Source organism: Myotis myotis, unplaced genomic scaffold (genome assembly GCF_014108235.1).
Source record: "Myotis myotis isolate mMyoMyo1 unplaced genomic scaffold, mMyoMyo1.p scaffold_m19_p_6, whole genome shotgun sequence".
NCBI classification, from domain to species: Eukaryota; Metazoa; Chordata; class Mammalia; order Chiroptera; family Vespertilionidae; genus Myotis; species Myotis myotis.
In genome coordinates, this window is record NW_023416368.1 from 26,672,370 (window position 1) to 26,695,769 (window position 23,400).

General features: G+C 40.5%; 1 protein-coding gene across 4 annotated transcripts in view; it reads right to left on the reverse strand.

Annotated features, from left to right (window-relative positions):
* Nucleotides 1–23,400, reverse strand: part of ARHGAP26 (Rho GTPase activating protein 26) — a 421,272-nt gene that overhangs the window by 96,420 nt on the left and 301,452 nt on the right. For all 4 annotated transcript variants that reach the window (XM_036312015.1, XM_036312018.1, XM_036312017.1 and 1 more), the window contains exon 18: nt 9,358–9,517. In XM_036312015.1, coding sequence (XP_036167908.1) covers nt 9,358–9,517 — 160 coding nt within the window. The remainder of the gene's footprint in view (nt 1–9,357; nt 9,518–23,400) is intronic.

Below are 23,400 nucleotides of genomic sequence, written 5' to 3' on the forward strand. Positions count from 1 at the left end.
GCTTAGCACAGAACTGGGCAGAGATCAGCAGGAGGCGAGGGTGGTATAAAAGATAATAAAAAGGACCAAGATCATTAGAGTGCTTATCATCTTAAGTTATTTACACGGGTTATCTTATTATTTTACTCACAACAAACCTACAAGGGAGGTACTATTATTCTTGCCATCTGGTAGGTGAGGAAACTGAGACTCAAAGTAACTGATTAGTCCAAGGTCACACAGATGAGTACAGCTGAATGGACTTAGCTTGACTTTGTGTATCTTAACCACTAGTGGTCTTTATAGCGACTATTATTTTGAGAGACAGAAGACAAAACAAAAAAGATCACATGATTTTAGTGTCTGACGGATCTCATTTTATCATTTACTAGCTCTGTGACTTTGAGGAAGTTACATAACTGACCTTCAGATGCCTCATCTATAAAAACCCAGGACTGTGGTGAGGACTGAAGCGCCTAACACAATTTGACGCTCAGTGTTAAAAAGACATTATTGCATTCAATAAAAAAGTCTAAGTAGGGAAATAACTGGAGACTCAACAATGAATTATTTGCAGTCGGGACATGAGGATTTAATTTATAAGTGCAAATTTAATTACTGCTCTTTGCAAAACATCGATAGTAACTGCTTACAGCAATGTTAGAATTTGATGTTCTTTTTCCCTTGTGTTGCCTACAAAATTCAAATTTCACAGGCCTCCCCCTCAAGCCCATCTTGACAATGTAGACCACTGACATTTGTGGAATTTGTTCTCCACATGTCTCATACATATTTTACACCTCTTCTAATCCCATCCGTCACGTGCCCCTGCAATTTACAAGGATGAGAACCTCCCTATAATGTGTGAGGCATACTCTTTATTATGTGCTGTGATTTTTATGGGAGGAAAATTAGGTCACGATGAAGAGTTCTTGGTTTATAACTGCGAAGTAGTTCTGAGGCAATAAATCAACGACAGGGGCCTGGGATTAAAGAGCAAAACAGAAAGGCTTCTCTGAGAGAAGAGACTAAGCATTTTCTTGAGACACTAATGCATCGGGGTCCCGAGTAATAATGAGTAGTAACAAGCATGGGCTTGTTTAACCTGGAGTGTCTGCTTTGGGAGTGGAGGGCTAGACCTACTGAGCAGGCTCACACACTGCTCTTTCTCATGACAGACTGTGGAGAGAAACTGCGCAGGGCACGAGAGCCACAACCCAGTGCCTTCCTTCTGGAAGCTAAGCCAGTCTCAGCAGGGCTCACTTATTGCTACAGTTAAGAAGCCAAGTGCAGAGGCTGCAGCTACACAGAGGGTTTTTAGGGACAGTTGGAAGTCCAATGTCCTGTTGATATCAGCATTTTGGCAGAAGGATCAACAATTTGAGGGAGTTTTATTAAAAATCCCTCAGAAGGAACCAGTGCCATTTGGTTAATGGCCTGGGTAATCCATGGGATGCTGTGATTCTCCCTAGCACCCGAAAGACTCTATGTCCTGTTATCTTTGTTGACAGAGAATAGGATAAAATACAACAAAACTCCATCTTTATTTGAGTAACATTAAAGGAGCTTCACAGTTCAAACAATGATCTGTTATCTAGGGCTTATTGAAGGGAACATACATGCTCAGATGCACAGCCTTATCACATTCATGAAGAGCAACTTGCACAGCACTTGACACTTAAAAAGGGAAACAGGCCTAGGACAGAAGCATTCCAGCCCAGAATACAAGTAAATCTAGATTACCTCTAAACCTAACACGGAGATGACCAAAAAGAGTTCACTCAGAAACCAATGGAAGAAAAGGCAACAAAAACTAAAAAAAGTAAAGCCCTAGCTGGTGTGGATCACAGTTGGTTAGAGCATGGTCCCCTACACCAAAAGGTGGGTTTAATTCCCAATCAGGGCACATACCCGGGTTGTGGGTTGCCAGAAATTGTTCAAATTAATTGCATTTTATTAATTGATGTACATTTTGTACATAAACTACAGCACTTGTGAAATGGATTTCAGTACTGCCAACAGATCAAGGAAGTCTGGTGAGCCCCAATCAACTCTATCACAACAATTGCATTGAAAAATACTACCATTTGATTGGGAATGCAAGGTTGTTTAGGATTTGGTGCTTATCCTAAGTGTTAAGTGGGGTGTTCCATAGTTGTTAGGTCTTCTTGATATATAAGATTAAAAGTTAACATGTTTTAAAGAGGCACTGATCTTTGGGCATTTCTAAGAATTAACAGCTCAAAGATCAACAACCCTAGCCCTTCCAAAGCAAAGGGTTAGACTGGGAAAAGATCATGATAATTTATTTTGTAAAACACCAACAGGCATTAAAGGGACCATACTGATAAAAGCATATGGTATGTGGGCACGTAAGAATACTGTATCTTGCTTCATGTGCAGAAATCCTTTTGAGTATCACAGTCAAAAGAAGTATTGTGAACTGTTACAAAACAAGTGGGTCCAATCGTACTATGATATGGTGGCATTTAACAGGAAGATGTAAGAGATTCACACATATATTAACCTGAGATTTCATGTTTCACCAAAACTTTGAAAAGAGGCCATTTGTTTTCTTGTTCTTCCTAGACATCTAAATTTTTCAGAATCCCTGGCAAGATTACTATTATAAAAGGAAAAGCTTTCAAGAAATAGCAGCATTTCTGGGCTTTGGGTATATTGGGCAATATAGCATTCAATATTTTTTTAAAAAATCTTAACTAGAAGAATATAAATATTGGTAACTTCCACTGTAAGTCCAAGTATTTGGCCTACTTGATTTTTTAAGACAAAGTTGTCCATACAGAAAGAGAAATTTTCAATGATTGATCATTACCTTAAAACAAGCATGGAAACAGCCAAAATCTTTGCACTTTGAACTTTCAACTCTGAATCCTGACCACCAGTATAGAGCTCTCATAAAATCCAAGTACAGTCCCAGATAGGAGTCACTGATGGGAAATGATGCCATGACCTGGTATTTTCCTTTGGGCAGTCTGGCCAGGAGAACCATTCGGATCTACCTCTGCCCTAAATTAAGTAAAGGCTATAGGTCAAAGGTTATACTCTCTGAGTAAGGCATTTTATATATAGCCACAAGTTTACAACAGTACGGTCAACTGTATTGTTTGCTATTTATTGAGTCAAGGAGTGATTTTGATCTCAAGGATCAGAGCCAATCTGTTCAGATCCCTAGGATGTCTTTCTAAAATGCTGATGTAATCATCTCCTCTACTTGGAAACCTCTGACAGCTTTCATTTTTCAGGCTCCCACTTCCTAGCTTTCAAGATCCTTGACAAACGGCTAAATCCAGCTGCCTGGCATTACCTCCCACTCCTTGTTAACATATAACCTACAGTTCTTTCATAGCCATATCGTTTTAATACACACAAACTGATGCATGTTGATTAACTGACTAATGTTCCTCAGGACGGTTCCTGTGGCCACTCTTTCTCTGCCTAGAAAATGTCTTTTTGTGTGTCAGAGTCCACACAAGCAGAATTAAATATTTCTCCTCAGGGTGCCATATACTTTATTCATCTTACTGAATGTCACTTAGCACCCTGTATTATGGCTAGTTATACCCTGATAAAACATGAGACCCTTGGAGAAAAAGGTTTCATCTTATTTATATTTGACCAAGAGTGGATGTTCAATAAACATTTATTGTATTAAGTAGAGATGAACTAAAATAGATTTTAATAGCTTGGCCTGTTAAAGCAGTTCCTGTTCCTCTCCTAACAAGCTGTTTTTTAAACTCTCTGTACTTCAGGTTCACAATTTGTAAAATAGAGATAAAAATATTGACTTTACAGTGTTGCTATGAAAATGAAATGATATGGATATAAAGCTGCTTAGCACAATATCTTGAGAACAATAAGCTATCAGTAAAAGTTAGCCATTACTGTCATGAATAGTATTACTTCTAGTCTGTGTATATTAAAAATATCCATTATCTTCAACTAAGTAAATAAATCAGGATGTACTACCAACATGCAAAAAGAAAAAGCATCATGAGCCCCAAATATAATGTCCTATCTCCTGGCTTTTTCCTCTGTGCCTCTGCTTACACTGGGGCATTTACTAGTATTTCCTACAATTGTTCCATACATTGCACCCCTTGCCTGGTCAGTTGGGGAGGTGAAGGATGATTTCTGAGCATTGCTGACAGGGCATGTAGTTAGTGTGCTGAATGTGACCTCACTGAAGGTCTGTGTGAAACACATCAATAAGGCTCCAAGAAAGGAGATACAGGTGGGTTCTCTGTGAAAAGACATGCTCAGAAGGGGATGTTTCTGGACACAGAGCATGTGCTGTCTGGAGGATGTATAGGATGTGCCAGTGACAACATAACTCATCCTAGGCACATCCTCATTTCTAACCCTTGGAGCTAAATGTCCAGTGTTAGTCCTTAGTAAACAAGAGGGGAGAGTAAAGTGGGAAGGAGGGATGGAGGGAGGGAAAGAGAATACTATATGCTTTAGTTGTTAAAATACAAGTCCTTTTCCTTCTCTTAAAAAAATATTTTAGCGAGTAAATAATCTGAATTTTCTAGCTAGCATGTATCCCCTGGCCCTCTTTTTAAAATGTCGAAGTGACTGAAGTAACACTCTGTTCTAGGCTCAGGCTTTGATAAGCCTTGCCCCTTCTGTGTTTGCTTGCTCTCTTGGAAGTTTGGCCTAGACTACTGCACAATGAGAGATCACACGGGGAGAAGAGAGGCTCTGTGGAGGAGGATCAAGATGTCCCAGCCAATAGCCACTACCAAGGTCCCGGACATGTGGAGTAAGGCATCCTGGATCCTCTAGTCTCAGTCAAACAATCCCAGCTGATACCATATGGGCACACCTAAGCCCTCTCAGAATTGTCAGGGGGAGAAAAAATCACTACTGTTTTAAGTCACAGTCTTGGACATGATTTGTTATGTAGTGATGGACAACTGAAATAGGCATCTTATAATTCTCTCCCTCTCCATCTCCCTCTCCCTCTCCCGTGCCTACATGTCTGGGTTTCTACATTCTCTTTCACTACTGTTTTCTACTTATTCTTGGATCCCTCCCAATTTTATTCCAAGGCACAAAAGCAAATATCGTATGTAAACTAGTCTTACTTAATGAGAGAATATTATGCCAGTAACTATGGCGGATATCACTTAATATCTGTATTAGGGCTTGTTTCAAGCAAGAGGGCATATGCTATCATACGCTTCTTGTTGGGGGAAGGGATGAAAAAGTGCTGTTGAAAAGCATTTCTTCAAGTGTGGTTTCAGGATTTTGGCCAACTTCTGACACTACGGTTGGAAAATTAGTCACTCCAGAACCTTTGTGAATGTATGTTATGGCCAAGGCCAAGGGAATGCTTATTAAATATTGTTATCTAAGATTTAAATGGTATGAATTATATATAAATTAAAGTCTCTGACAATGTTCATAGAAGGACATAAAAATTCTCTGGATTTGATGGCTGAAGTTCAGTTTTATTGGCAGGAGATTCAAAGCCTTGTCTCCAGAAAGTCAGAGGCCAGAGTATGGCCATGGATGCTTAGGATTCCTGTGAGGTAAACATCACAGGCTTCCAAAGGAGGCCAAGGCAGCAGCTGCTCACTTTATACCATACCAGACCTGAAGCTACATTTAAAAAGGAGCCAAGCTGCCTTACTCTAAGTTGTTTTTACCAGGAAGGCAAACCTGATGAATATTAAGGATGTTCTCCCTTGAATAATGCACATATACATCATGGGTCTGAAAGTAAAAACCTCTATTAAGGGCGTATATTAGCTCCCTCAGGACTGGGGACATACACTCTGGTACAGCCTTCACCCAGGAATGTTCTCCCTCACACTCCTTCATCAGCTCCCACAGGAACATGGACCTCACTGTGATTCATCCCACTCTCTGGCTTAACTAATGCAAAAGAACATAGAACTAAGCACTGCAATCCTCTTAAAATGCACCTCACAAGTCCACAGCAGAGAGTCACAAAATGTACAATTCAGCCAACTAGATGAGTCTCCTCACCAGTTCTTGCCCATATACTTGCAGGTCTGGCCATGCATTTCACATTTCATTTCTATTTCTAGATTTTGTGCTCAAGGCAGGATAGCTGCTTGTCTACACAAGTTTCAATATTGTTATTAGCAATATCCGGTGCTTTTTTCTGTCGTGCTTTCAAATATGTTTTCTGGTTTGAAGGCCTAAGGACCCTAAAAAACAGCTACAGTTCAAACACCATGAGATACTTCCTGCTATAAGCTTTTTTTTTCCTTTTAGGGACATGAAACATAATCAAATTGCTTACTCCTTACCACTTAATATTATTTTATTTAAGAAAAGATTAAGTTATAAAATGCACTATTTTGGGAGAAGGGCACATGTGACATCCAGGGATGGACTTGAGCTCTATTTTCAGAGGATTCTATTGAGACTGCTAAAAACAGTGGTTTATACCTACTGGACCTTACTACCCACCAGATTCTTGGTTAAATCCTTTAATAAATCATCTTATTTAATCCTCAGGACAAACCAATGGAAGGACTGTGGCACACTAGCTAGATGGTCACCAAACTTGCTTCCCTCTTCTCTGAGTATATGGTTGGGCTGCTTTCCCAGCCTCCCTTGCAATTAGATGTGGCCATGTGAATTCTGGCGAATGGAATGCAGAAGAAAATATGGAAAGCATCATCTAGGCTTGGCCCATATAAACTTACCCAATCTCCTATGTTCTCTCATGCTTCCCCCAGCTGTCTATTGCAGTGATCTGCAGAGCAGAGGCAGAGCTACACGATGGGAGGAACCTGGGTTACTGAATCACTCACTACACAAGATGCCTGCAGTGAACTGCTATGTGAGCAAGAGATCAACTTTTACTGATATTTTGGGGTTGTTTGTTACAGCAGTTAGACTATACTGAAAGTATTTTTTAAAATAAGCCTAGAGAGGTTAAGCACAGGAGTAAGAGGAAGCATATTTGTTCAAGGTCACACGGCGAGTAAGAGGTAGCATATTTTAATCCAAGTGCTTTGTCTTTAGAAACCATATTATTAACTGCAGTTCGATTATCTCCCCTCTATACAAGTTCATTTTTATCAGACATAACAAACTTCTCCCATACCTGATTTATATTTGGAGGAGGTGGTTGGAAGGAGGCCCAAAATTTTGAATAAAAAGAAGATAATCTCTTCAAAAAAGTCATTTGATTTCTGTATCTCTTTATTAACCATGGGAGAGGGAGGCCATGCTGCTTACACAACTTTGCAGAATACCCTCGCTACTTGTGAAAGTTTACATCAGAGGTTCTTTAGTAGTTATTAATGCTCTATAACAACTTATGACCAAAAAACGTCCTAAGTTGCTTAAAACCTACTTACTCCCTGCTTCTGTGGGTTAAGAACTCGGGAGAGGCTTAGCACGGTAGTTCTGACTCAGGGTCTCTTACGAGGTTGCCCTGAAGATGTCAGTCAGGGCTGCATCATCTGAAGGTTTGATCAGGGTTGCAGGATCCACTCCTAAAGCAGCTCACTCACGTGTCTGGCAAGTTGGTCTGGTTGCTGGCAGGAAGCCGGTTTCCTCCCCACAGGGCTGTGGGGCTGCCTTTACAACACAGTAGCTTGCTTCCCGCTCAGTGAGCCCGTCCAGAAACCAAGGCAAATGTTACAAGGTCTTTTATGACTAGTCTCCAAAGTCACACTCCATTACTTTTGCAAAACCTTACTGATCACATTGGGATCACTATTCCTATTGATCACACTGGGATCAATATTGGAATCTCTTATTCCCCTTGAAGGGGACTACACAATGGAGTGAATATCAGGAGACCAGGGTCCCTGAGAACTATTTGGAGGCCAGCTACCATAAGAGCCCATTCACAATATATGTGCTGGGTGCCTACTGAGAACCTGGGAACCAAGCAGTGAACAAAACTGACAATAGTTTCTGCTTTCATGAAGCATACATTCTCGTGGAGGTCGCAAAGGCAACAGATCAAATCAGTAAGTAAATTATACAGTATGCTAGGAAGTGGTAGGTGCTATGGAGAAAGAGAGAGAAATCAGGATCAAGGGGAGGGAGTGAGTGAGGCTGGGACTGCTTGCAATTTTAAATACAGAAATCTAGATGGGACTCACTTAGAAGGCTTGAAAGAGGTGAGGAAACATGCCGTGTAGTTATATGAAGGAAGAGTGTTTCGGGCCTGGAAATAGCAACTGCAAAGGCCTTAAGGTAGGAGGGGGTGCCGGGTGTGGGGAACAGCAAGGCAGCCCAGGTAGGAAATGAGACGAGGCAGTAACAGCAGGGAAAGCAGAGACCATGTGGGACCTTCCAGGCTCTTGTAAGGGCTCTAGCTTTCACTCAGTGACATGGAAAGCCCCTAAAGGGTTCTTAACAGACAACTGATTTGATTTCACTTAAATTTAAACAAATCTCACTCTGGTGGCTGATATCAGAATAGACAAGCCAAGGGTAAGAGGAGGGAAGCAAACAAGGAGGCTCTAATAAAAATCCAGACACGAGACGATGGTCGCTAACGTTAGAGTGTTATTAGTGTAGGCGGTGGTGAGTGGTCTCGATTTATTTGGCAGGTTATCTAGTAAAATTAATTCACCATTCTAGGTAAAGATTTACTTAGAAGGAGCACATTTTTTATTTGACACCAGAGCTGTGGCTGTCAAATGGTGCCCCAGGGGACCCTGCAGCTTCTGAGAAGCTACCTAGGGATCTGCCATGCGTAGCTGGGGGGGGGGACGGGACACAAATGAGTGAAGCATCATGCCCCTACCCCAGTGTTATGAGGACAACTCTGTGGAGTGAGGGAGGTCTTCTTAAGAAAGACCAAAATGTCCTAAAGGAAAAGACAGACCACACACACGCATGCACACACACACACACACACACACACACGCACGCACACAAACATGCATACGCATATATAGAAATAATACACCATTTATATAACTGAAAGGCAAACTTCAGATTAGGAAAAATATTTGCAACACTAATGAAAATAGTTTAATGTCACTTATAGTAACTATTATAAACTCATATGAGGACAACCAAGTAAAAAAAAAAAATGGGCAAAGGAAATCTTCAAAATGAGACTTAGACTAGCACCTTCTTCATTGGATTGTTGTAAGGATAAAAAGGCAACATATGTAAAGGACTCAGCACAGTTTCCACTATAGGATAAATGCTGTCGCCACCATAACTACTGTTGTTGCAGCTGCCATCCTGAGATTATCATTGCTGCCATCACTGCCACTACCAGCAACTTCATCATCATCACAGTTCTCATTAGCAATGTGAACACCAGTCAACTCTGAATGCCAGTTCCAACTCAGCCTCCCCCAAGGCAAATTCTTCAGTGCCCAATTATATTTATATCACCTTATCATGGTTTTCGATCAGGATCTCAATGACAATGTTCTGAAATTTGATATCCATAATGGCAGCTACTGTTTCTTCCTGAGGCCGAAGCAGGGTGGGTCCAAACACCACGCCAAGGTTCGCCACTGTCATCAAATTTTGCTTGTGGTTGTTAGCAACACTGGGAAAAAGGAAAAGAAAAGGCACAGATGAGAGAAATAGTATACAAATAAACAGCTGACTTCCCTCTACCTTTCCTATTTTTCAACTTCTCATCTAGAAGAAACCAGACCTTGGGATACCTCCTGATATCTTTGGAATTCAAAGACAGACTTTTCTACTCATAGTTTCATCTATCAAAGCTTCAGAAATCTTCAGTATCCACATTATTTAGCTATTTCATATTATCATTTCCATTTTACCTAAACAACCAACCGACCAAAGCAGCTGCCTTCCAAAATATGAACCTTTGTACATCCAAATCACTGTTCTGCAAATCCAGGTATCTGCTAATTCCGCTTAGTTACAATTTCTATACTTTGCTGCTGCTTAAACCACTGTGATCAGTAGCATTTTCTCTAGCTCAAATATAAAAACTCTTGATGGTTTTAATACATTTGCAAACATAGGCACAAAATAGACGTAATTTTCAAAATGGGCAGCTCTGGATACTCAAAAAGAAGTCAGGAAATTAAGCACTTTAGGCTCAGAGTATTAAAGCCCCATCCCATGAAACATGTGGCTTATATTAAATGAAACATGTGGAATAAACAGGATAAAAAAAACCCTACTGTAGATCTATGTATATGGCTGTGTTTATATTGTCATTTATACTCAAAGGGTAAGGAATACACAGGGTCAACAGTAGCTGGGTCTGAGTAATTTGCTAAACACATACGCATATTTTTGGATAAGCAGCTACACAAAACATGTATCTGCACTCCACAACTAGGCCACCATTACCTAGCCATAAAACTTAATTGTCCATTTGCTAGCCCTGAGTATAAAAATATACAAATTACCTATAAGCGACAAGTAAGTCAAAAGTTAAAGCCATTCACTATTGTTAAGAAAATATTAGGGGCTTCTCTAAATCACCTGTTAGAAGAAGGAAACTATTCATTATGAGAAACGAGAGGGAAATTGGGCAGAGAAGTCAGTTTGCACAGACATACCTCCATAGCATTCAGGGCTATTTATAGTGAGTGTTTTTTTTTGTTTTGTTTTTTAACACAATTCTGTAAATGCCGGCACTGTTTCGCTTGTATACTTCTATTTTGTGGGAGAAAAAACTGTTCTATTGACCTAAGTGTAGGTTTTGAAACTGAGCCTTTACTGAAATAGTAACTCAACCAATTTTATCAGCAGATGTGTACTTTGCTATACTTTTCTAGGGCTGAAAGTAATTTCCTAAAAACTTCCACCTCTGAAAGGGTCATGGCGGAGAGAAGGGTCAAGTCTATGAACAACTCAATTAGAAATATAAGCTGCTTTTTGATTGCTAAGCAACACCTGCAGCAAGGAGATTTGCCACTCATATCCTGGTCCACATAAGAATATTTTACAAACATTCTTTATGTTCCTGAAGTTTTCTATTCTACCCAGAACTGCATCACATTTCTAGTCTGAAAGCCTTAATGCAGGTGGTCAAGTTCTTACCTGGCAAGGGGGGAAAAGACTTTGCTTCTGTGCCTCATTCCATCAGCAAGTATGCATACTTAAAAGCTGCAGTAATGACCATTGCTTTCAACATCAGCTCCTGGGTGCAGAAGTGAATTCCATGCCCTTATAGTTCCCCTCCCAATGGAGTTAAGTCAATAGACCTACCCCTCTTGTCACAAAAGTCCTTTGTGCAAATGAATCAACAAGTTATATATGTATGAAGGCACTTTTAAATTGCAGACCAATATAAAAATACATGGTTTGAATGATCATTCTTCACCACCATGCTTCTCAGCACTCCAACTCAAGCAATAGCCTCATAACTAGGCTCCCTGACTAGAATTTCTAGGTTCCGCTTTATCCTGCCTGCTACCACTAGGCACTGTCCAGAAGTCAGCTCTATTTACATCATTCCTCTGCTGAAAGCTGCAATGGCCTCACACATCCTTGGATTGTGGGGAGAGAACACAATGACAAAGTGTATGTAATGTGTAATGTGTTTAGCAATGCTTCTATTATTTGAGTGTTGATAGTGGGTTCTACTGTTTTGAATATGAAGGCCAAACTTAAGAAATAGTACACTTTTTCCCAAGTCACCTCTGCCACTTTCCAGCTCTGGGTGTCTGGGCAAGAGGCTCAGTATGTCCAAGCTTTGGGTTCCTCATCGGGTTTTTTCCCCCCTATTTTAATTCAATTTATTGGGGTGGCATTAGTTAATAAAATTATATAGGTTTCAGGTATACAATTCTATAATACATCATCTGTATATTATATTATGTGTTCACCACCCCAAGTCAAGTCTCCTTCCATCACCATTTATCTCCCCATACTCTCTTCTACCTCCTCTCAATCCCATTTCCCTCTGGTAATCACCATACTGTTGTCTGTGTCTATGGGTTGGGTTTTTTCTCTTTGGCTTAATGCCTTCATCTTTTTCATCTGCACCACAATTCCTCTTCCCTCTGACAGCTGTCAATCTCTTACCTATCTACAAGTCTGCTTCAATTTGGTTTGTTAGTTTATTTTGTTTATTTGATTCCACATATGAGTGAAATCATATGGATACTTGTCTTTCTCGGACTGGCATATTTCACTTAGCATAATGCTCTCCATGCTGTCGCAAAGGGTAAGTTCCCTTCTTCTTTATGGCCGAGTAGTATTCCATTGTATAAAGCACTGGTTCTCAACCTTCTGGCCCTTTAAATACAGTTCCTCATGTTGTGACCCAACCATAAAATTATTTTTGTTGCTACTTCATAACTGTAATGTTGGTACTGTTATGAATCGTACTATAAATATCTGATATGCAGGATGGTCTTAGGCAACCCCTGTGAAAGGGTTGTTCGACCGCCAAAGGGGTCACGACCCACAGGTATAAAGGTACCACAGTTTATTTATCTTATGATGGACATTTGGGCTATTGTAAATAATGCTGCAAGGAACACCGGGGTGCATATATTCTTTCAAATTCATGTTTCGGGTTTCTTCAAATATATTTCCACATGTGGAATTGCTGGGTCATAGGCAGTACAATTTTTAATTTTTTGAAGTAACTTCATACTGCTTTCCTTTGTGGCTGCACCAATCTGTATTTCCACTAACAGTGCATAAGGGTTCCCTTTTCTCCACATCCTGGCCAACATTTGTTTGTTGATGTATTGATGACAGCCCTTCTAACAGGTGTGAGGTGATATCTCATGTGGTTTTATTTGCATCTCTCTGATGTTTACTGACATCGAGCATCTTTTCATATGTCTATGGCCATCTGTATGTCATATCTGGAGAAGCGTCTATGCAGATCCTTTACTCATTTTTAAACTGGATTGTTTCTGTGTTCTGTTTTGTTTTTTGGTGTTGAATTGTATATGTTCTTTTAAATTTTGGATATTAACCCTTTATCAGATGTGTCATTGGCAAATATGTTCTCCCATTCAGTGGATTATGTTTTCATGTTGTTGATGGTTTCCTTTGCTGTGCAAAAACTTTTTAGTTTGATACAGTCCCATTTGTTTTTTTCTTTTGTTTCTCTCCCAAGGCTATATATCAGAAACAAAACAAAACAAAAAACACTGCTATAAGAAATGTCTGAGATTTTACTGCCTATATTTTCTTCTAGGGTTTTTATAGTTTTGAACCTAAGATTTAAATCTTTAATTTATTTTTAGTTTATTCTTGTGTATGGTCCAAGAAGGTGGTCTACTTTCATTTTGTTTGCATGGATCTGTCCAATTTTCCCAACACCACTTGTTGAATAGGTTATCTACATCCATTGTATACTTTTGCCATCTTTGTCAAATATTAATTGAAGATAAAGGCATGAGTTTATTTCTAGACTCTCTACTCTGTTCCATTGATCATATGTCTGTTTTTATGTCAGTACCATGATGCTTCTATTCCTATTGCCTTGTAGTATAGTTTGATATCAGGTAGTATGATTCCTCCAACTTTGTTCTTCTTTACCAAGATTGCTGTGGCTATGTGGGGGTTCCGTATAAATTTTTGGAATATTTGTCCTAGTTCTGTGAAATACACCATTGATATCTTGATAGGAATTTCATTGACTCTATATATTGCTTTGGGTATGGACATTTTAATGATGTTAATTCATCCTATCCATGAGTGGCATATGCTTCAGTTATTTGTATCTTCTTCCATTTTTTTTTCTTCAATGTCTTATAATTTTCAGAGTATAGGTCTTTTACATCCTTGGTTAAATGTATTTCTAGGTATTTTATTTTATTTTTTGATGCAGTCTCTGTCTAGTATTTCCTTAATCTTTCACCCCTCAGTGAAGGCAGAAGTGTTGTCACAATCCTGTATTTATTACATGTTATTGATGTCTCTACTGCTGTCTTAGGATAGAGACTGTGCTTATTTTAGGTGGTACCACCTGTGCTAAGCACAATGCCTGGCCCAGGAGAAGCACAACAATGTTCACTGAGGTGTTAAAAGATGATGGAAGCTTCTCAGTAGACATAAAACAATTATTCTCAAGGCAGCTATTTACTCATAAAAACTCAAATTATTACTGATGATTTTGGGGAGAATGTATTTCAACTATCCCAACCCCCCCTTTCAAAGCCTGGAGCTGTGTTCCATTTCTCAGGTTTAATTAATAAGTAACAATTACTCAGATGTGCAGGCCTCAATGCCCAAAGACATTTGGAAAGAAAGGCACAGTAATTCTGGATAAGCAAGTCTGAATATAAATAGGCTTGAGGCTACCCAACATAATTCATTTCCTTTTTAATGATCCATTTTATTTTAGAACTTAAAAACACATTGATCTAAGTTTTATGAAACTTTGGGGGGGGGGGAGCTGTACTTTTTATGACTAGCATATCTTCTGGTACAGTGACATAATGAATTGATCTGTCACTTGATTATTACTACTCACAAATTGGTATGGCTATGTTCATTACTCCAGATTGAATTACTAATGGCTTGAGATCTCTATGTAGCCCAGACAGAAAGGCCTAGACCTCAGCCTCTGTTGGCACCAGCCATCCATTACAGCTTGACAAATGTGCAGAGGTGTGGGAGGCAGGCTGGCAGAGGACTGAGAAGCCCGGTCCAGCAGAGGCCATGGGACTCATTCATTAGCAAGGTCTATAAAACACCGAGAGCCTGCTTTCTGGGCTGGTAATTGAGCTGCTTGAGTACTTTCTCCCACAGTCGAGAATGTCATGTTGAGTCTTGACCTAAAATCGACATGCAAAAGTTTCTTGTGCCTTGCACATTCCATTGAAGGAGTCTTTGACATGTCTTTTAGATCCCTAGGCCCACATGGATCCCTTTGTGGTGCCTGCTGAGAGAGCTGCCAATGCCAAAGGCTTCCTTTGCAGTTTGCAGAGAAATAGTTTCCATTCTATTTTAACCTGGGTGAAACCCAGCTCCTTTTGTGACCAATAAGAGTTTGCTGTATCAGCTGCGAAGCAGTACATCACCGGAGGGACATGCCTTCACGAATCTTGTTGGGGAATTTGCACCCCATGTTCCCTGCAGTTCCCTCAGGAATTGCAATTAATGAGGAAAAAGCAGGTCCCAAGAAAGTGGCTTTGGCAAGAAGGGCCTCTTGCCACCCTTGTTTCCAGGGGAAATGGATGAGGATCCTGGATGTAACTGATGTCCTTTGAGAGGCAAAGGGAGGTAAATTGCTTCCAGATGAGGATGATGGATGATGGTGGAGAGTGTTATGAGGGCAGTAGACAGTAGCCAAACCCTTCTGGGCTTGTAATGCAGAGACCCCCATGCTGTCATAGGAATGGCATCTGTTTTCCTAGCAGTAAATGAGAGCCAGAGCTTGGTAAACTCTAAACAGTACTTCATAGCCACAGCCTGGTCCTGGTATACTCCAGCAATCATAAGCCTATTGCTGGGTTTACAAATCTTTTCATGTTAAGCCCTGGAGCGCTCTGATGAGGTATGTCAAAGGTGAGTCCTGGTTCCACTGGACACAGGTGTGGTGACAGATTAGCACTATCTGCAATGAATGAAATGGGTGGAGGAACAGCATAGCAACACTTATCTGCCATGCCTGATCTGTTTGTGTCAGTTCCCAGTGTTAAATAAGAATGATAAGTTAGACTTCTAGGGTATTTTAGAGTTTACAAGGAGCTTTGCAACAATATTTTACATTTATTTGACCTCAAAAAACTCTAGAACAGTAGCTCTCAAACTTTCTGACAATGACTCATGGTTGGAAATTATTTTCCCATGTAATATTTTTTCTCATAAAATATATTTTCCCATGTAACATACATCCATACATACATACTAGTACACACACACACACACACCACACCAAAGTTTTAGGAATAGTAAATGTGATAAATTCTGATATTTTCTACCCTTTTTTTAACCTAATAAATTGATTTCACAACCCACTACTTTGAAAAGCACTATTCTACGTGTACAGAACACAAAAATTGTCTCCAGTTTACAAATATGTGGAGGTTTAGGGGAGCGGAGAAGGGGCTAAGAGAGATAGTATAACACAGTGGTTAGAATTAAATAGATATTCCTAGCTGGGTAACAAGAGTAGTTAAGTCACTTGGCATCTCTAACCCCATTTCTTCACTTGTAAATCAGGAGCAATATTAAACTACCTTTATGAGGTAGTTAGTATCGCTCCTGATTTACAAGTGTTAAGTAAGATTAGGTGAGTAAACGTTTTGGCATGAAACAATGGCTTAATAAATGAAAGCTATTTTTAAAAAATATATTTTTATTGATTTCAGAGAGGAAGAAAGAGGGAGAGAGAGAGATAGAAATATCTATGATGAGAGAAAACCATTGATCAGCTGCCTCCTGCAAGCCCCATACTGGGCATGTGCCCTGACCGGAAATTAAACCATGACCTCCTGGTTCATAGGTCGACACTCAACCACTGAGTCATGCCGGCCTGGTAATAAATGACAACTATTGTTCACAGTGGTGGTCAACATAGTGGTAATGATAGTGATAGAAGTAGCAACAAGGCAGCAAGTGCCAACTTAAAGCAACACTGTTAGTTGGTGATGTCATTAATATCCTGTCCAGAAACCTCTTGTGTCCTGCTTCTGCTTGGGGCAAGGAAGCCGACCTCCTCCAATTATATTTGAAGGGCTTCCATTACCCTACTTATCTGTACTTTGCTTCTTGGTATTCTTTCTTTTCTAAATTTATGAAATACTCCAAATCTATATTTTAAAAAGTTCAAAAGTTAGTATTATTTATTTTCCATCACTTCCTTATAATCACCTCTCCCACGACAGGCTGAAGGCCTCACAAGAAGCTACAGCAAACCCACCACACTCACTCTGCCTTCAGGGCACCAACTAGCCCCAGGCCTGCCAGCAAGTCCTCCCCTCACCATCCAAAGCCCACCTCCCTGCAAAGCCCAGCTCCACACACACTTTTGACACAGTGTCTCCCCTCTACATGATTATGTTCAGAGTCAATTGCATGGGGCATTTCTACACCGACTGCTCCATTCTCATGACCATGGTCCTGGGATGCATCCTCTGCAGCACACAGGCAGGTCCTGGGTAGGCCCCATGTGACCAATTCTGAAAGCGGTTGAGTGGGTGGGCACACAGCTGCAGTAAATATCACTCTGCTCTCTACTACCCTCTCTGGGGTAGAGAAGCTCCAAGCTCTGTGGCTGAGAAGGATTCACTAGAAATGCTGCTGCTGGAACTACACCTTTTTGTGGGTAACCAGGCAAGTTTAGTTTCCTGGGTTGCTAATGTGGTTACTTTCACCATCTTTAAATGCATCCTCAGTATTTAATGAGGAGTGGCAGGGGGAATCCCACCACCACTGCCTGTGTGTTTTCTAATAAGTCAGAGAGTGTGCGTGTGTGTGCGTGCGTGTGTGTGTGTGTTACCGGGACACCATCTGGACTTGGTGAGGCAGGAGCAGTCAGGATGGTGCTGAGGAGGCCTATGCCAAGGAAACCCATCAGAGTCATAAATATAGCCTTGCTGGGCTGCCCCAATGGCTGGCACCAGAGAATGAGAGTTTAAAATAAACTGTGCTGTGTACAGACTGGGGTCACGCTCACCAACCATATTCAACATCCTTCTGGGAATGGTTATCCATGGAGAAGCCAGACCTGAAGGTTTGAATAACTGCGTGCTCATGAAGGATACCTTTACATAGTGGAATCTTCAAGAGAACCCTTTGAGGCAGGCAGGGAAGACTCCATTTTACAGGTGAGCACTGAGACATTAAGTAATTTGCCCAAGGTCACATAGCTAATGAAGGGCAGAGGCAGGAGGGGAACAGGGCGGGGCTGCAGAGCCCAGACCACCATGGAGTTCTGCAGTTCACTCGTGACAAAGGGTCGGTTAGGCCTAGGCTACAGAGTCCCTCTTTTTTCTCAAACATGAATAGACAAAACAGTTACATGTTAAGCATGTACTTTCCAGATTAGTGTGCGGGGGGAGGGGGGGGAGGGGAGTGGCAGTTTTTCACAGAAAAAAAAACATGCTGCTCCCTCATTCACTGCCCAAATTACTAAATTGGAAGAAAGAGAGAGAGAGAGAGAGAGAGGGGAGAGAGAGAGAGAGAGAGAGAGAGAGGAGAAAGCATTTAGGCCTATGAGATTGATACTAGACTAAATGCCATTTCTTCTCCCTCCCTGTAATGAAAACGGCTACAGGCTTGACAGAATCATGAACATGATGAAATGCTCCTCAAATATGATGACATTCCATTTGTACTTGGCTGGCACGGCCAGAGAGCTGCTTCTTAATAATGAAAAAGTGAACACTATAATATCAAGAGAAAAGAGCAAATTAAAAGAAAACAAAAGGGACCAAATGGAAACCATGCCAGATTAAAAAAAAAAGAAGATGAAATTTGGGTGAAGACAGCAAAGTCAAGATATGTCTGTATAACGCTTGAGGTCTAAAGCAGAGAATGCTATAAAATATGAGTGTATAGCCTGTTCTATTTCCACTCTGGTCTCCTCCAATCCAAGGACGCTACCACTTTAAAGCCCACCAAAGCTTCTGACTGTTTTTAAATTCATATTGAAAACCACTGACATGGCCAACAAGGTCCTGCATGATCCAGCTGACCTCTTCAGGCCCTTCTCCACCATACTTCCCTTTGCTCGCTGATTTTGGGGCTAAAAGTAAAAGTCTCTTTAGGCTGGGTGCCTTCCTTCAAAATGTTGATTCCCCTGCCCCCATCTTCCCACTGCAGCCCCTCTCTCTCTGGATTTCTCTTACTTATCACTCTCACTTCTTCAGAGAGGTTTTTCTCAACCCGCCACCCTAGGTCAAGTCTCTCGCTATAATTCCAATTCCCCAATTTTCTTTCCTAGCACTTACTGAATTATGTCATTACTCATGGCACTGTCACTGCCTGTCTTGCCCACTTATTACTAGAAGTTCTGAGAGGACAGGGATGATGTTAGCCTCCCTCCCTGCCCCATCCCCAAAGTCTGGCAGAGTTTTGTCCATATCAGAATATGTGCACCTTCCTCTAAGGCAGGGGAACCTTTTTTCTGCCAAGAGCCATTTGGATATTTATAACATTGTTCACGAGCCATACAAAATTATCAACTTAAAAATTAGCCTGCTATATTTGGTCAAACATTTAATGAACTCACCCCTAATGCCTTGGCAAGGCCAGGCCAAATGATTTCTCAAGCCTTATACAGCCCGTGGATTGGACATTCCCCACCCCTGCTCTAAGGGTATCAAGGCTCAACTGCCACTAAATGCCTGATTTGAATGTTCATGGAACCTACTGGTGTCTTCGAGCCTTTGCCAAACTGGGGACAGTGGTTGGGGGAGAGGCCTAGCAGCTCACCCTGACACTGATGAGATATAACAAACCAGGTGGCTCTCCTTGGCCACACTGCTAAATCTGGAAGGTAAAAAGCCATAAAATATTGACAGAGTCTGATTATTATCATTACAAGCATTAACTAATATACATTACATAATATAGCCTAAGATCACAATATTATACCTGTCTCCTTCCAAAATACTTAAACCTTCAAGGGTAGTGTCTCCCATGTCTTTATTTTTTCTTATCCGTTTCTGAAATCTCTTTATTTCCTGCCTGCCTTTGATTATTATTAAGATTGTCATCACTAATAACAGTAACTGACATCCACCGAGCACTTACTGTGAGTCAGGCAGTAAGCACTCCAATCGATTATCTCATTTGATCTTTAAAATAACCCTATGATGTAAGTTTCATTACTTTGCCACTGCAGGAGCCAAGGCCCACGAAATTCAGAAATTTGTCCAGGGTCACATATTGAATGAGTAGTCAAGCTGGAATATAAAGCCAGGCAGTTTGCCACCTGATTCCACAGTTGCTGCTCTTAAATGCTCTGATTCAATGCAGTGTGTTTGTGTGTTTGGGCATAAATGCATGTGCACACACACACACGAGATATAATGTATACAGTATATATCCTGCCATTTTTTCTCAGTTGTCTTTCTTCTTCTCTATGTAGTCTAACCTTAAAGAAATCATGAGTAAAGGAGAACCTGATTATTTTTAAAAGGATGTTTTGGAAGCAAACAAAGATATTAGGTTCATCTCTGACCACTAACAGTATAAAGCTGTTGTGCTGGTAGAAAACTAATCTGTGTCATGGGAATTATTGGAACCCCTCTGGAAAAGGCCAGGTTTCATTAACACGAAGAATTATACTTTTGCTACTAAGCTGCCTACTTTTCCTAAATTAGTCACAGTCACTTAGAGACTAACACCAAGCCAACCTGAATTCTATTTGTCTCAATTACTTGTTATTTGAATTGACTTATGCACATGGATGGCACATCCGTTCGATCTAGGTGTAAATTAATTAGCTTTCCCATCCCTGGTCCTGGTAAGCTCAGGCTCTAGCCTGTAGCTGTATTCTAGGACCCAATTCACAACCCTGGATGGGGAAAAACAACTCATATACAAAAGAAATACAGAGAAGGGGCCCAGGGAACCTTCTTCTTAGAAAATGACTCAACCATTTCAGATTATAACAAACCATCGGAAGACCAATCATCATTCTCAAAACATTTTAGAGTTTTAAAAGTTTTTTTAAAAGTCCTTTTATAGATTTATTATTGGTGATGATAAGTTATAACTGATTTATTTATTTTGAAGCTTATGTTCTCAAACCTAGAGAGAGGCCAGAGCATAACTAGAGGAGGTTTAAATGTTGCATATGGGTCTGGTAACCTGATGTCACCAAGTGCTGTACTTCCTTCAATAGCTCAGCCTAACACCTTTAGGCTAACACCGCCCAAAAAGGCAGGTGTGGAGAAGTTGCCTTACGGCTTTCTACCTAAGGAAGGATGTGCAAGGTGATCCAGCACAGAGGCCAATTGCACAGCATCTATTTTTCAATTACCAAATATTCGAGTACCCTTTTATCTGCCAGAGACTGCTTTAAATTCTGGGGCCATAGCAGTGAACAAAAGAGACATGCCGGGAATTCCCTGTTTTAGGGAGCCTACATCCTTTTGGGGTAGGACAGACAGTAAGCAAATCAAATATATGGTGGAAAGGGAGCACAGGGTGGTGAGGGAAGGCGTCACTGAGGCATGTACTAACCACCTGTAGGAGGGAAGGAAGCCAGCAATGTTTATCTCTGGGAAAAGAGCTACAAAAGAACAGGAACATCTGTGGCATGTTGGCAACACCCAATGAAAGCCAATGTACCTGCCTCAGGGTAAGCATGCAAAAGTACCAAAAGTCACACAGGTAATAGACTTGGGGTGGCCAATATGGTAGGATTGTGAGAGCTTCATTCTCTACTGAATGAGATGAAAACCAATGAGAAAATTCTAATCAGAGGGATGACATAGTATTAGCTACCCCTCTCTGTAGACTCAGCAAGGTCTCAGCTACTAGGACTTAAATGACAAATTTCATGGGTTCCTTAACTTTCAAAGAGAGGTATAAGAACTTTACAATCTAACATAGAACACACTGAGTGAATTCAAGACATGTAAAAACCAGAATACAGCACTGTTCATATTGATTTAAGCACTAAAAGGTGCCAGGCACCATGCCTTTGTACCTATGTGTGTGGTAACATGGCAGGTCTCTGAAACTGTTCCCCATTTTTCCCTTAGTCATCGTGCTGACCTCCCCTGGGAAGCTCAGTGGAAGAACAGAATGCTTAGCCAAAGCTTAACTGGAGACCTACACTAACAGTCTCTAGGTGCTGGTTCCCAGTTACCTACCAACAGTGCCAATATTAAATACATCAAGTAAACACTGATAGAGCCCCTTGAATTCCACCATATTAACAACCTTTCATTAGTTAAAATAAATAGCAGTGTTCTGAAGTCAGATCCAGAGACTAGTTCCATTTTACAGATGAAAGAACAGGGACAAAGGAGCTAAATCAAGGTTAAGGGATTGGCCCTTCGCCATGTGGCTTAGCTCAAACAAGAACAGAGGCTCCGAGACTGAGCAGTCGGAGCTCCTCACTTCCCATGAAATGCAAATAACCTCATTTCTGCTTCAGTGGAAATGACCATAATCCTTTCTGGATGGAGAATCAAGATTCCAAATCCATAGTCAGGATAATGGGAAATGTTACTGAGAGAGATTCACAGATTGTTAAGAGACAGAGAAACATGCACGCTCATGTACCCTGGGTAATCTATCTCCTTTCATAGAGATTTTTTTAAAAATAAGGAAAATAACCCAGTTGACTTGCATATTTTTGAAAAGTTGTGTACTTTCACCCTAAAAAGGAAACAGAGAAAATTACATTCCTTGCCACAAGTCTGAAACAAATTGAGAAGCTGAGATTGAAAAAAGAAAACTAGCTTTAATTCATGGGCCAATGTACCAAAATGATGAGCATTTATAAGCCTACATGTGATAACACAGAAATTTTGAATTATATGTGGATATTCCATGAATGGACAAAAACAATTATCTTAAGGTGTCTTGAAAAAGTCATGGCTCTCATGTACAGGAGCTGACATCCCATGGACATGTTCTGGAGACAAACCAGTACTAACAATGAAATATGAAATTCTAGATATCTAACATCCAAGAAGAATTATTTGAATAGCACATCAACATCTTAGATGTTTGTATATCTGGTGCTAAAGAATAGAATTCTTTAAAAAAGACAATACACTTTTCACAGCCCATAAAAGTTAGAAAAAAAAATACCTGACTGAATTATACTTTAATAATTTCCCTACTGTTGAGGCTCTATGCTAGCATCCCCTAGCTCCTTGTTGCACTAAATTCTCTCCTAAATTTTCAATGTGAGCCATAACCGGTTTGGCTCAGTGGATAGAGCGTCGGCCTGTGGACTGAAGGGTCCCGGTTTCGATTCCGGTCAAGGGCATGTACCTGGGTTGCGGGCACATCCCCAGTAGGGAGTGTGCTGGAGGCAGCTCATCGATGTTTCTCTCTCATTGATGTTTCTAACTCTCTATCCCTCTTCCTTCCTCTCTGTAACAAAATCAATAAAATATGTATTTAAAAAATAAATAAATAAATAAATTTTCAATGTGAGTTCAAGCCCAAGTGAAAAAAAAGGCTCATCTTACTTGTTTGTACATATAAAATAATTGTGTTTATATATAGTGGTACATGTTAGAAAACACACACATCCTTCTGTAGTAGTATTTATTGCCTTAGTTACAAAAATAGATTCATCAGGGAATTATGCCAATACAGTTACTATTTCAACATATGCAAAGCAAAACCTGATTTTTTCCTCCTCACAGGAAGCACAGAACTGGAAACTTGAATTCTGCTACCTTGGAAGCAAATTATAAAAACAAAGCACAGTGTCAACTAACAGGAACTAGAGGGCCAATGTGAAAAAACCAACGTAACATTAGGTGGGGACCAGCAGATAGCGTCTCGTAAGAGAGACACCATATGATTCAAAACAGTGAAGTTAAGATCTGG